Here is a 14525-nt window from a genome sequence, read left to right as displayed (position 1 = left end):
AACATAGAAACACACAGCCAAGCAAGCATTAATAATTGATTATGAAATGATGATTATTGATCAGCAAGTTGGGAAAGGAGTTCCACAGTCAGTGGCTACTTTTCTTGCATTTGGGGAATCAACAAAGTTCTTAAGAAAAGGGTTTTTGAGGTAACCACAGAGGCAAGGCTTTTGCTCTTTGATCTTGCTGCAGCACTGCTTTGATGGTGGAGTTCCTGATATGATTGAGTTCATACAAGAGCTCATTTGCATTGGGTTACAGCTTACTTCTGCTCCCTCCACCAATACTACATCTGAATTTGATATCAACAATATCACTCCAACAATCATCAATATCATCCCAATTCTTGATGCCTTCATCTTTTTCCTTTTTTTTTTTAATCTTATTCTTCTTGATGATTCTTTGAGTGTGCGCCCTTGCATTTTGGTTTTTGCATCAATTTATAGTAAGAGGATGAAAGGGACAAGTGGAGAGAGGCCATCATTTGAGAAGAAAATTAATCAAAATGTACCTATGTCTCTTTGCTCCTCACCCAATTATCTAACTACACAAATAGATTATCATGTTAACAAATTATTCTTTTTTCTTTTTTTAGTTATACTTGAGTGTAGCATAAGTTACACATATCTTAACCGTAAAAGATATAGATATATACATAAAAGAAAACTTCGGTCATGTGGCAATTTGTAATTGGACATTAGGAGTGGACTACATAAAAGATAGTGCAGCTTGAGATGAATTCAAGTTTTTTTTTTTTCCTTTCTTTTAAAAACTAATATTGAGTTTTTTTTTCCTACTATGTGGTTGGAGTGGACTGTGAAAAGCAGGGGTGAACATGATACACCGAAAAATCGAGCCGACCAACCAAATTGAAGACGGTCGGTGGGAAACGAAGAGGGGTCGGTCGGTGTCGATTTGGAAAAATCCAAATTGGAATTTTTCAAAAAGTATTTTAAAGAATTAAACCGACCGACATTTACTCCTTGATGGTCGAGGTCAGTTTGAACATTTATTAGACCAACCATAGTCGGTTTGGTGGTGATTTGGTTGGAAAACCTATTTTGACCGACCGCTGCACACCCCTAACGACAAAATAAATGCAACCCACGATATACTTAAATATTGTTTATTTGAGGAATATTATTGTCAAATATAATCCAAGGACACATCTAGAAGAGAAAAGTAATTAGTTGTGTATTTGGGAGACTTATAAATATTACTCTTTTAATGTAGAAGAAGGGTGCATGAATCAAAGAAATCATGTTCGAATGAGAGGGATTATTATTTATACCAATGCATCTTCTTTTCCAGTAACTCAATCATAAAAAAATCTAAATTTATTTGACAGGGTAATTTTATGTTGGTCGATTTTTAGAGAATTTTGCCGTAAGAATAAGGACAAAACATCTTGAAATTATGAAAACTCGCATTGATTTGCAAGGATAGTAAGAGAATGTTGGTGTTGTATGTTGAAAGTTGGACCTCTAGAATGTTATATTTTATGTCTTGTTTTTAGTGGCCACGTGGAATTTCATGATTGAGTTGCACCTAAAACTCCATTAATCTATGCTAACACAATTGATCAGATTAAGTGGTGTGCATTGCTTCTGCCACATGCATCATTCTGCGCAATAACCCATGAGCTCTACTTTAATCATCATCACCCAATTTGGAACATTAATAATATATGAAGATGAAGAAAAAGCAAACAACTGGTTATATATTGAAGGTATTATTCATTTGCTATTACTTTCTTCATTAATGTGTAGTAAATGCATATGATATCAGTGAATTATCAACTAATAAAAGCCAAAAGGTGTGCTCATATTTTAGTTTGTGAGTTTAGGAAGATGAATTTATGATCATGGAGTAGAGTGTGGTCCATTTGGTTTAAGGATTAGAATGGTAGCCATCATTATCATGTGGCCCTTTAAGATCAATATGGATTCACCTTTTGAATTCTCATGCTTTGCTTCTTTATTCATAAATTTAATGTTGGTGTTATTACTATGATAAGCTCACTATCACATACACACCTTTAAGCATGCCTTGGTTCATAGGGTCCATCATTGTTAGGTCCCACTCGAAACATGTCAAGTGCTAGGACATGTCCTAACACGTTGCCATTAAAAGGGTGAAGTTTGATCGATTTTAGTCGGTTCATTTTTTTGAATTCTATGAAAATTTGCATCATCCTACTCATATTTTTATTTTACATAGAGGCAAAAGATCCATGCACAAAAAAAGTATGTAGAATTAAAAAGTAGAGATGGAGTAGATTTGAATGTCTTACTTGCAATTTATTTAGTTTAACATGTGAGAATGAATGATGCACTCAATTTATTGATTTAAAACCACCTTTATCCATAAATCAATGGTAATGTGAAAAATGAATCCCATTTTATTAACTTTGGTGTTGTTTAGTGTTCTACATTTGTAATGACATCTGAGACCCACTTCCACATTTGTAATAAAGAGTCGCAAATTGATTGACAAGTGGAAGACGCTCAATCCAATTACGTCTGAAAATTACGTCGTTACCATTACTGCTAATGTTACTTTGGAGGGTCTAAAGATAATGATAATAATAATAGTAAATGTGACAATTCATAATTCTAAGTAAACGTAATAAAAAACAATCCAAATACAATTGCAATTGTGGCCCATTACGATTGATTTAGTAATGAAATTTCATTACGATTATACCAATTTTTATTATGGATTGGTAAATATATCCTAAGTGGTCATAGGCTTTGAGATACTCTGGAAATGAAATAACTCTATCTCATTATTTTGAGGGTGTAATAAGTAAAATGAAAGTAAAGCTATTAGAGTTCAAAATTCCATACCCCACTTCTTATTGTATTAAAAGGGAATTCATATACAAAATTCTAGATCATACATTACAACATTTTGTATACATTATTAAAGATGTTAGCAATTTCAGGAGGTGTTCAGCAAAGAATAGAGTTGTTTAGTCGAGAGCCCACAATATAAGAAGTTAATAAGTCATGAATAAATGGTAAGACCAACCGTAAATCTTTAACTCAAACAACAAGTGAAGTTAAAATGAAACAATTTCTATTCCTCAACATTTTGACCATGATTGTAGTCACTGGACAGAACAACCTGTGGATGAGCAGCAATAAACCAACTGGATAGGAAGGTAGGAACAAGATTTACATCTATAAAGCATGAGGACTGATGAATATTCGAGTAAAGTCTTAAAGGATTCGCCCATGTTTATTTAATACAAACTTAAAAATTCTCAATTACCCAAAAAGAAAAATGGAAATATAAGGATTGGGAAAGACTTGGGTTCAGGGGAAAGCATGGAGCAAAAGTAAAGGTATTGTATTGTCAAGATGGAAATGAAAGTAATGATTATATACAAACATTACACATATAATCAAACAAGGCTGAGGGAAAATAAAATAGCAGATAAAGCTCATATCTGCATCTTCAATGGAGACTTTATAACTTACAATGCAATGTTATCCCAGCGAAGGAAACCACCATGGCCTCTGGAATTTGTGAACTTGTACACAGCACCGGAAACTGCATGTCGAGTTTCATTATGATTAGGTCACAATCACCAGACTGTTTGTCGTTGGAGTTTTTGAAAATTATGTTTGTTTTCTCACAATTTTTTTATAAACAATTTTTTTCATCTATCCCAATGGATCATTTGAATTCATATTGAAATTTCAAAAGCAAAAGTAAATATTTTAGGTCCCGTTTGATAACCACTTTTGTTTTTAAAAATCAAGCCTATGGATACTACTTCCACCTCAAATTTCCTTCCTTTTTTGTCTACTTTTCACTAATGGTTTAAAAAACCAAGCCAAATTTTGAGAACTAAAAAAAGTAGCATTCAAAAAGTTGTTTTTGTTTTTGGAATTTGGCTAAGAATTCAACCATTGTACTTAAAAAAGATGCAAATCATTGTAAGAAATGTGGATAAAATAGACTTAATTTTTTAAAAACAAAAACTAAAAACCAAATGGTTAGCAAACGAAGCCTTAACAATTCTAGTCTCCTTTGATAGCTATTTGGGTTTTTGAAAATTTTACTTGTTTTCTTACCATTTCTCTACAATAACTTTCTATCTTTCTTTAGGAAACATTTGAATTCATAGCCAAATTTCAAAAATAACAAAAATAAAAACTATTTTTTTTTTTAATTTTCAAATTTTGGTTTGAATTTTGAAAATATAAATAAAAAGTAAATAACAAACTAAAGAAATCCATAGATAAGGGTGGTGTATATAAGCTTAATCTTCAAAAACCAAATAGTTATCATAGGGCATACTTTTTTGTTTTTCTAAGCTTGGATTGAATTTTGGAAACATCCCTAAAAAGTAGTTAAGAAAACAATGATAGTCGTTATTCAACGGGACCTTAATGAATCAAAGTTCAAGTTTGGGCTGAGAATACCTTCATAACCCCCATGAACTGGATCTTCTGACAACAAAAGTGGTGTATCTAAGTCAATGTATCTGCAATTCGGTAAAAACAATTGACTTGATGAGAAATGTTATAATAATAATTAATAAACATAGTAGGAAAGCATCTGGTTTTTAAAGGACAATTGCATACTTGAAACACCCAAGGCCAGCAGCAAGATGACCAGAAAAGCCCATGGCAAGTCTAGTTTCTACCATACCACCAATCATTAAGGTGAGTCCTGAAGCCCTTGCTACTTCAATTATCTCAATGGCCCCCAAAACTCCAACTTTAGCAAGCTTAATATTTATAACATCTGCCAAATCCCCTTCCACTATTCTCTTAACATCATTTACACTCCGGCAGCTCTCATCAGCTGCAACAGATACCCCATATTTATCTCGAGCGATATGACTAACATGTCCAAGACCCTCCCAGTTGTCTCTATGAACTGGTTGTTCAAATAGAGTAGGAGTCACCCCCAATTCTGTATGAATAATCAATCCACACATGGTAAAGTATAGAACAAAAAAAAGAGAAAATATTGCAGGGACGAGGAGGAAGCAGGCATTTCAGATGGCCCCAAGGTAGAAATTAGCATAAAAACTGATGCCAAATACAGAGGTAGTATCCTTTACCATGTAACTTTTCAAGAACTTGAATAGCTTCCTCTGTGTCATATCCCTCATTAGCATCCAGGATAAATTCGCACTCAGGATGGACCAATCTGATGCTCTGAAGAACTTCAATATCAGCTTTTAGGTCCTTTCCGACCTTCAGCTTCAGCGTCTTGAACCCTTGATCGCAGTATTTTGCAGCCAATTTGGCAGCATTAGAGGCAGAAGTAATAGGAATCTGCATAAATAACATGGATGACAGCAGTTCTTTGACAATCTTCTTTTGGCTTACTTCTCACTGATATTACTAGGATTCTTATTTTTCCCCATAAGTACTAGGATTACTGGGATATAATCAAAAGAGTTCACTGCAATCGTGATTAAAAATAAAATTCCCGGCAATATAGGCATTGTAAAGAACCACACTAGATCATCATCCACAATAACAAATAAATACAATGAAATGGCTGAAATTCCAAACATGCGTTCGCTGGAAGATAAAAGGAGACTTACTGTTATATCAGTGGTTATACTGTCTGAAACTCCACCAAATAGCCTCCATAGAGGTATGTTAATGCTGTTAGCAACTGCATCAATCAACGCCATCTCTACTCCTGCTCTAACCTTCAATAGTATAGATGATACACAATCATTAAAACAAACATGGATTCAAAAAATCGAAGTTGGTTTGATAACCATTTAGTTCATTGTTCTTTTAAAATGAAGCAAATAAAGACTTCTTTTACCTATGACTTTTTTTATTTTTTTCTTTACTTTCCAACCATATTTTCAAAATCCATGTCAAGTTCTGAAAAAATAATAGTTTTAAAAAACTTCTTATTTTTGGAATATGACTAAGAATTTAAAAATTAAATTGTGTGAAAATATGGAGGGCAAACAATCTCCTACCAATAGGAAAGAAAGTGATATGGGTATATAAATGAGAACAATTATCTCAATTGGTATGAGACTTTTTGGTGGTTCCAAATAACAAAAGCCATTGTGAAGATGGACAGAGGTTGCATGCTTCTTATCAAAATAAAGACAATTTTCAAAAAACTAAAACACCCTGCGTCAATGATTAATTTTATAAATACAGGGCATTCCAAGCATTACATCACGAAGCCAATGCAACAAAATTCTTATGGGTAAACAATTCTTTATCTCAAGGCATTACCAAGTTGAGTAACGAAAAAAGAAAAGTGAAGTAACAAGTAAAAATCCGATGTATGAATTGATCACTCACAGAAGCAAATTCATGTCCAGGAAGAGCCTCGCTGATCTGCAACATCGCTGAGCCCAAAGTACTCGGCGGTCTCTGTCGCAGTAACTCGCAGGCCTCCTCGGCCTTCGCCATGGCGGTAGGCTGATCTTCCGCAGTGACAAAAGGCAAAATCGGCGCCTCGCCCCATCCAACACACCCATTACTCAATTCGATCCTTATCGCTACATTCTCCACCATTTCAAGCCTCGAAGATGCAATAGTAAATGGTTCAATCAATGGAACATTCAGTGCCCTATTCTCAGCTCTCTGCACATTCACAGTGAAAGTTTCCATAAAATTCTTGAACCCTAAGCTCGTTCTGGCCTCCGCCGACATCATCTTCACACACAGCGGCGAAATGGGTATGGATGTTGACCCCTTCCGGTGGCTCCGAGAGTCGAACAACGGAGAATATATTGACGCAGTGCTGGATTTGGATCGCACAAAGAACCCAATGGAACTCATGAGAATGTTCACAATGGCATTTGAATGGTGAGTTTGAGCTCCGTCGCTGTTCAACGTTAGGGCGGCGACGGCAAAACCAAAGAACTGGCTTTATCATCATTGTCGTTTTGCTTCGTTCTGTTTGGTACAAACTACAAACCAAAGCTAGAGTACCGATCGGGGCGGCACTACAACTTTAATTTATATCTTGTATTTTCAATCATTTTCTCATAATTATACTTTTCTATATTTTAGCCGGCTGTTATGTTATAAACTTATAATGTTATGGTTGGTTTCTAATATTTATGTATTGATTTATAAATTGTTTGACTGGTGATGTTTTTTTCTCAAGAGGAGTACGATCCAAGTTTAAAATGTAGTGAGTTTATGAGTTAAAAATATTAATGAAATGTGGATGTTGATTGACATTTTTAGAAAAATTATAACACAAAAATATAATTAAATTAAGGATTAAAATATTTGTTGACATGTCGACGATAAGTCAAAAGATTTGATATCAATATTAAATATTTATGTATATTTGCAACAAATTTTTTTTTTAATAAATGCTCATAAAACGTTTGTTATCTTTTCTATTTAGTTCAATATGAATGAAATACTAATAACAATATTCACAATTTAACTTGGAAGTAAAAATAATTTATTTATTAATCTAAATAAATTTTATAAATTTTGTGACTTACAAAAATATCCGTTGACTCGATATCGATATCGATGAGCTAATATTTTAATCCTTGATTTAAATTGATAAGTAAGTATTTTACATTTTTTAAACAAGTTAACGTGTATGTAATTGCATCATCACAATTAAATTAATAATATTTTTGCTATTTATTTTTTATGTTTCTTAAATTTTTTTATGATATAATCATAATTTGGGTTATTTTTCTATATTTTGAAAATATTTTCAACAGTTTTACAATTTAAAACAATTATAAATTTTGATTCACTCTTAGGTATATATCAAATCTATGAAAATGTAAAAATATCAACGAAAGTATCAATATGTAGATGAAAATTTAATACTCGAGTATGGTTATTTAATTGCTATTTGTTTTTTTATTTTAATATGGATTCTTTTCCTACTTAACATTTGTTTACACAATTTATTAAATCTTTTAATTAGGTCTATATTGGAGAATTTTCATATTTGTTTAATTACTAGGGCCATTTATAGGATTATGTTTGAAGTTTTTTTTTTTTCCAAACATCTATAGGGTGGGGGATGTCAAGGAATTCCAAAGTTGGACCTCAAATATGAAAAAGTAATATCTTTTTCTTAATATAAGAATTTTAAGATTGGAGATTGGCTTTCAACTTCAATGTAGAAAATATATCTCTAAATTACCTATGAGCTACGATGTTTTGACAAAAAGTAATGCCTTCAAACTATATCTAAGTTAATGTTAGTAATATTTTAAATATAAAAATATTTTCAACTATACTTTTAAGACTTTTTTGGAAAAAAAAAATATTTAAAAATTTCAATTGTTTCATTTAACTTTTATTTTGAGACAAAGGAGCTTAATAATTAAAAATTCAATTCCGAAAAAAGAAGAAAAATAAGATTACAATCATGTTAAATTTGGACGAGCGGAGGTTAGGTGTTCATAAATTGGGTTGAGTTGAAGGACTTTTTAGATCCAACCATATTGTTTGAATTGTTAATTTCTTTAATCTAAATAATTCTTATTAAAAAATGAACCCAACCCAATTCAACCATCAAACATTTTGGTTAGATTGGTTCGAGTTAATTGAATTATTTATTTAAATTTTTGTTCTAAAGCGAAGTAAAATACTAATACATACAAATTTAATTTAATTATTTTTATATATTGAATTAAAATTAACAACTCAATTTCAATTTGTGTAATGAATTTTTTCGTTCTAAAATGCAATAAAAAAAAAACTATTTTTAAGAATTGTTGGGAATAAATTATCTAAAGAAGCAATAAAATTTAAATAAATATATGTATATATAATTGTATGATAAATTTAAAAGAATATAGATTTTAAAGCTAATAATAAATTTGGGTTGGTTCGTGTTATTTTAGTTGAACTCATAAACCAACCAAACCTACAATTTTTTTTATTTATTTAAATCAACTCAATTCAAATAAGTTATAACCAACCTAAACTAGTGGATTGCATTGGGTTATAGATTTTTTTGGATTATCAAGTTTTTCGAACGCCCCAACAAGGGTTGCAAAAGCCTCACTCACGCAGAGAAGTCGATAACCATGAAATGGATTTTATTGAGAAACCCTTTCTCGTAGAGGTCGCAATCATCTTCTTCATTCTCCCGCTTACACAGCCAATGGCCTTCCTCCATTCTTCCTCTCAGCCCTAGTGACATCTCGATTTAGGCTCTTCTCCTTCGATAACGATTCACCGCCAAACAAAGATTCCCAAACTGTTCTCGAAGCCAATTTGGTGCCCTCTCAGAAGAAAGAAATATCTTTGGACGTTCAAGATGTAAGCAATAAAGGTATTTTCCCCATGAGATCATTCTATTTGACAATTGATTTCTACAATTTAACTATGGCATGTAAATGTGAAATCGATAGTTTTTTCCCTTCTTTGTATTGCATTTTAGTACTTGTGAAGTCGGAAGTCTTAGAGCAAGCTAATTCTGTTTAACTAGCGTCTGCATTTAAAGTAGTCATTTCGTTTAAAAGCTTCCAGATACACGGTACAAACAGTTATGACTTTCAATTTTTTATTTCTTTTGTTTTGTAATTGATGTCCAAGCTTGTAATATTTGCTCAAGTAAATTTTTTTTGGATCTGACGTTGGTGCCTTGGTAAATTAGGATTTTGTTCAATGCTACTTTTTCACGAGTCGTGGGAGTTCAAAGTTATAATAATTTTCATTTGATACATTAAATTTCTGGTCCTAGAACTGAAAATGCGGATAGATAAGTACTTCAAAGGTGACGAGGAAGCACTTCCATCAATTCTTGAAGCTATTCTTTAGAGAAAATTGGTTGAAAAACATGAGGATATGGATGATGGACTTGTTGAAGAACTACGATTGAAACCGTTGGATGATGTTAAGCACAAAGAGGTTGAATCTGATTTTGAAGAATTGTATGAGACAAATGAAGAGGTTGATGATCTTTACAATGCTAGGGATAAAGTTATGAAAAGAATGGTAAAGGATGAATTACTTCAACATGGACAAAAAAGGGACGAGCTTGTTAAAGATGGCATTGTTGGCTTTTTTTTATGATAACAAACCTGAATTTATTAACTAACAATTTTAGTGTTTTGAATAGTTTATTGCATATAGCTTGAAATAAAGATTTCGAATCACTCAAATCCGAGCTTAAATGAAGAAGACACTACAACAAATATGACTTATTGTAGCTCTTTGACATAGTCTTTTTAAAAATAGGCTATAGAAACTCTATAAAAAAAGGAAAATGTTAAAAATCAAATTCGGGGGGTGTACTCAAAATTTCGTAGTTATCAGCCCAAACACGCAAAATTTTGGGGGCCGCGCACACTTCACCTCTTCTTCAAACACACAAAACCCATATTTTCTTTTTCTCTATTTCTCTTCTTTCCTTTCTTTTTCTCTATTTCTCTTCTTTCCTTTCTTCGTCTCTCTACACAAAATCTCAATCTTCTTTCTCTCAAATCTCAACCCTCATTTTCTCAAATCACAATTTTTAGCACTTGAAACCCATATAATTCTAATTGCTCTCTTTATCATTCTCAACTCCGTGTGATGCCCTAAAATGTGCGCCTGCATTCTACCATTGACGGTTGATTTTCCATCGTCTTCATCGGTCGCAACAACTTTGGTGAATGTGATTTTCCTCTCTTTACTCATCCTAAGATTCATTTTTATTTTCTTTTTTATTTGATTTTGGATTTTCCTTTTTGCGTTTTTCAATTGGCAATTGATTACTGTTTGTGTTTGGTTGCTGTTCGATTATAGTCTGCACTTGAAGGAGATTGAGCTAGCTAAATAGAATGCAATTATTTATTGGGTTTTGTTTCCTTTGATGGTTGACGATTCTATAACTCTAGTCTAAAAATTTTATGCTAGAACTTGATCCTCGATCCAGTACAGAACTTGATCCTCGATCCCCACTATGAAGAACTCGATCCAAGTCTTGATCTGGTCCAGAACTCGATCCTCGATTGAACTCGATCCAAGTCTTGATCCGGTCCAAAATTCCCCCACTGTGAAGAACTCAATGCTCGCAGATCTATCGCAATACAAAGCCCACTCGATGCTCGCCCGTAAAAAAATATTTGTATAAATAGACACAACGTTTTCTCTTATATATTGTTATTTTGCGTCTATTGTATGTTTCTTTACCTCTTTCATTTTAATAAGTTCGTTTTGATTACTTTGTTATCTTGTGTTGTGGAATTTAGATTATTGATTTTAACATTCTTTTCTTTCTTCTCCCTTCAGTTGAGTAGTCTTTTACAGGCCAAGATCGTGGCATACAAATGATTCTTAATTTTGAAAGAGTGAGGTACATGATTTGCTTTTGACTTATTAATTAAAGGAGTTTATATTTATTTAAGACAAGTTTGTGTAAGTTCTTAAATTTCACATATTATGATTTTGATTTAAATTTGTACGAGTAGGTGTTGTAATTAGTCACTTAGGACATGATTTTTTTTACTACAGCTGATTGGCCATAATATACTATCTTTGGTTGATATTGTTACCCAAATATGTGGAAATTTGGTTGCATTTCTAGTGAGTTGTTGTAATGCTTAATTGATCAATTTTTTTGTTGCTTAGTTTATTGAAAGTAATAAATATTTCTAGACTTCTTTGTAATAAAAGTTGTGAGAAGTTGTATGCTTATATATTTTTAGAACTTTGTATGAATGTTAATTAACGCGTGGATTTGAAAGATTTTTTAGTAGACAATCTATTTTAAAATGTGCATCAATCATGTCTATGCATTCAACCTATACTTAGTAATTATATTCTTCCTTCCTTTGTTAATTTTCAAATCGTAATTTTTTTTAAGGCAACGAAAGAGCTCTTATGGGAGAACATTAACAAAACAATTTTTTGGAAGATTTTGGGATGAGAGGAATTCTAGGATTTTCAATGGAAAAGAAAGATCCCTTGGAGATGTTCTTGATTTATCCATCCACCTTCAATGTCCTTTTTTGGTGTAAAAGTCAAGAATTTGTTGATAATGGTTCTCGTGATTTCCTACTCTTAAGCTTGATCCAATATTCCAGTAGATGATAGTGTGAGAAAAGAAGTCATCACAAGATTGACAACGAATGTAAAACATCTCCAAATTGTTATGAATTTGTTTTAACATATTTATTCATTGTGCCTTTGTTTCTATTTTACTACTATTTTCATATGTTTAGAGTCATGATCATTGCTTGTATTATTATTGCCTAATTAGTGACATTTATTATTTCAATAATCTATGAAGTTTAATGTCAACTTATCCTTCCTAACCAATGCTTATATATATATTTGTTACATTGAGAATAGCTAAAATGGATGACAAGCTCGTGAATTTAGAGGTAATTAAGGGTTTAATAATGGTGTTTACGCAACTTTGTTGATTATTAATAAACCACATATTTTTAGGTTGTTTTGAGAGTCAAAATGACAATTATGTACTTTTATATAGTTTTGACATTCAATTGTGGTTTTGGGAACCAATCTGATGTTAATTCACTTTTTATGTAGGTAGATGAAAATCAAAGATGGAAGCTCAATTCCATGATGCTATAATCCTCAAAACTTGATGAATTTTGTATTTTGTGAACATTGTATGGTTGAAAATTACATTTAACATATTTTTTGTATTATTGGATAATTTTTTTAGTTTCTAATGTAAATTGATCACTAAATTTCAATAATGAAAGGAAGTCATTGTATTTAATGCATACATTGTGAATTATTTCATATGTCTATTTAACTTAAAACAAGTGTTTATAATGTAAATGAACATAATTTCAATGTTGTTTGTATAACATATGATTAAAGCTATATATATGATATAATAACTTTTAATGTCTAATGCTATTGAATGTTTTCATAGCCATGTATACATGCTATATCTCCATACTCTATTATAGCATCTATTATAACTCTACAAAAACAGCTATAAAAAGTCTCAGACTTTTAATAACATGTACTATTAGGACCTTCGAAAAAGATTAAAAAAGGCTATGAAAAGTCTTTTATAGTCTTTTTCATTAGCTATGGTATCCATTACTACAACAAACAACACTTTTCCTAGTAGTTTTTCATAGCTTACATAAAAAACTGCTATAGAAACGCTCCAAAAAGGAAAAAAAGGCGCGTCCTCTTCCCCCAATTTTTAAAGTTATATGATTTACTTTTCACTTTATTCCAATTTCTATTTCTTTTTTTGAATTTCCGCTCAATCTTCTTCGCTCTCTCTCTCTCTAAATTCCCATTTAGTCTCTAAAATGAAGGAGAACCCCATAGGCCACACCCATCTGAAATTCTAACTTCACGTTCGCACCTGGGCTCCACACACGAAATCTCCGATCATCATGCGATAGGTAAGTGGCGGCGGCAATAGAGACGAGTTTGCTACAAGAAAACCTAAAGTTTCTGTCAAATGCAGCGACTGAAGCAAGCGTTTCAAAGGCAGCAAGTTAAAAATCGTTTCAACGGTGACAAGTTGAGCAATTTCTCTTGTATGCTTGGTGATAAACTTTCTTACACTCTACATTTTTGCTTGACAATTTCTTTTTGCTGATTTTTTTATTGTTAGCTTTGTTAAGAATGAACGAGTATTTACGATTACTAAAGTAAAATGGTTCAAAAGTTAAATCACTTCTCTCGTAAAGAGAAGGAAAAAAAGCTTATTAAAATTTTGCCATATAATATTATTTTCACTGTGTTTGAAGAGCTCTTACCTCCTCGGATAGATACAACACATAGAGATGGAGGGTATGGAAAATAATGGATAAAGGGTTAAATGCGAGGAACAATGGATCGCAAATTAAAAAAAAAAAAAAAAAGCAAAACTAAATAAGTTAGAAATTAAAATGAATTTCTACTGATTTGATGACAAAGAAGGATTGCCGAGATTGAGAAATTGTTTGATTTTAAGGGTTTGATGTAAGAATCTTCACCATTTAATCAATGGATAATTGCTTGATGAGTTGATAAAGTAAATGCTGATTGGCTGATGTCTGGTTTGATTATGGTAGCTTTATTTGGGGAAGGTTTAGACTTGTTTACTTTAATCGTTCTTGTTTTAAGTAAAACGAGCCGCAAAATTTTACCTCTGCAAGTGAAGCCCAATTCTTAAAGTATATAAAAACTTATGAACCATTTTCAATTTATTGTATGACAATAAATTATAATTGTTAAAAACTATATTATATTAAGTGTGTATGCTCACTTACCCTAATGCATGGTCAAGGCTTGGGATGATTGGAGACCACTGAATGTACAGATTTCTGCCATGTTCTTAATGGACTTTTCACCTAACTGAGGGCAAAGACTCACAACACTCATTGCGATGTTTGAAATTTCTGCCATGTTCTGAATGAACTTTGCTGATCAAAACTTCTCTTTTCATTTAGTAAAATATTCCCCATATAGGCCTTTTGTTTCCTCTACACATAAACCTTTGTTTGTTTACACCTTGATGTTTTATATTGGAATCACCATAATAATAGAATGTGAGATTTACTTTTTAGTCAATTATCACGGGTATAGTTATTTTATTTGGTTATTTTTTT

At 32.0% G+C, this 14525-nt stretch overlaps 1 protein-coding gene and 1 long non-coding RNA gene across 4 annotated transcripts; one reads left to right on the top strand and one right to left on the bottom strand.

Annotated features, from left to right (window-relative positions):
* Positions 1 to 3198: 3198 nt before the first annotated feature.
* LOC120071972 (L-Ala-D/L-amino acid epimerase) lies at positions 3199 to 6792 on the bottom strand. The gene is made up of 6 exons (XM_039024405.1): positions 6310 to 6792; positions 5577 to 5687; positions 5085 to 5301; positions 4600 to 4933; positions 4438 to 4499; positions 3199 to 3559 (listed from the first exon to the last, which is right to left on the bottom strand). Exons 1-6 carry the CDS (start codon positions 6790 to 6792, stop codon positions 3483 to 3485), a joined length of 1284 nt encoding a protein of 427 aa, XP_038880333.1. The 3' UTR covers positions 3199 to 3482.
* A 2161-nt stretch (positions 6793 to 8953) lies between these two features.
* Positions 8954 to 12664, top strand: LOC120073761. Of its 3 annotated transcripts, XR_005480793.1 has the most exons (5): positions 8954 to 9280; positions 10849 to 11110; positions 11224 to 11287; positions 11798 to 12317; positions 12487 to 12664. It is a non-coding gene; the product is annotated as an uncharacterized LOC120073761 (long non-coding RNA). The 3 variants fall into 3 exon arrangements; XR_005480790.1 differs by lacking the exons at positions 10849 to 11110; positions 11798 to 12317; XR_005480791.1 differs by lacking the exons at positions 11224 to 11287; positions 11798 to 12317; positions 12487 to 12664 and having other exon boundaries at positions 10849 to 11155.
* Positions 12665 to 14525: the final 1861 nt, after the last annotated feature.

The sequence above is a fragment of the Benincasa hispida genome, chromosome 1 (genome assembly GCF_009727055.1).
Source record: "Benincasa hispida cultivar B227 chromosome 1, ASM972705v1, whole genome shotgun sequence".
In the NCBI taxonomy this organism is placed as follows: domain Eukaryota; kingdom Viridiplantae; phylum Streptophyta; class Magnoliopsida; order Cucurbitales; family Cucurbitaceae; genus Benincasa; species Benincasa hispida.
This window is presented reverse-complemented; position numbering and strand designations above follow the sequence as displayed.

Coding starts and splice junctions, on each gene's coding strand:
- LOC120071972 (XM_039024405.1), bottom strand. CDS start 6,792: ATGAGTTCCATTGGGTTCTTTGTGCGATCCAAATCCAGCACTGCGTCA. Junction 5,302..5,576: donor GTATAACCACTGATATAACA/GTAAGTCTCCTT, acceptor TTATTTATGCAG/ATTCCTATTACTTCTGCCTC. Junction 4,934..5,084: donor AGTTCTTGAAAAGTTACATG/GTAAAGGATACT, acceptor TTATTCATACAG/AATTGGGGGTGACTCCTACT.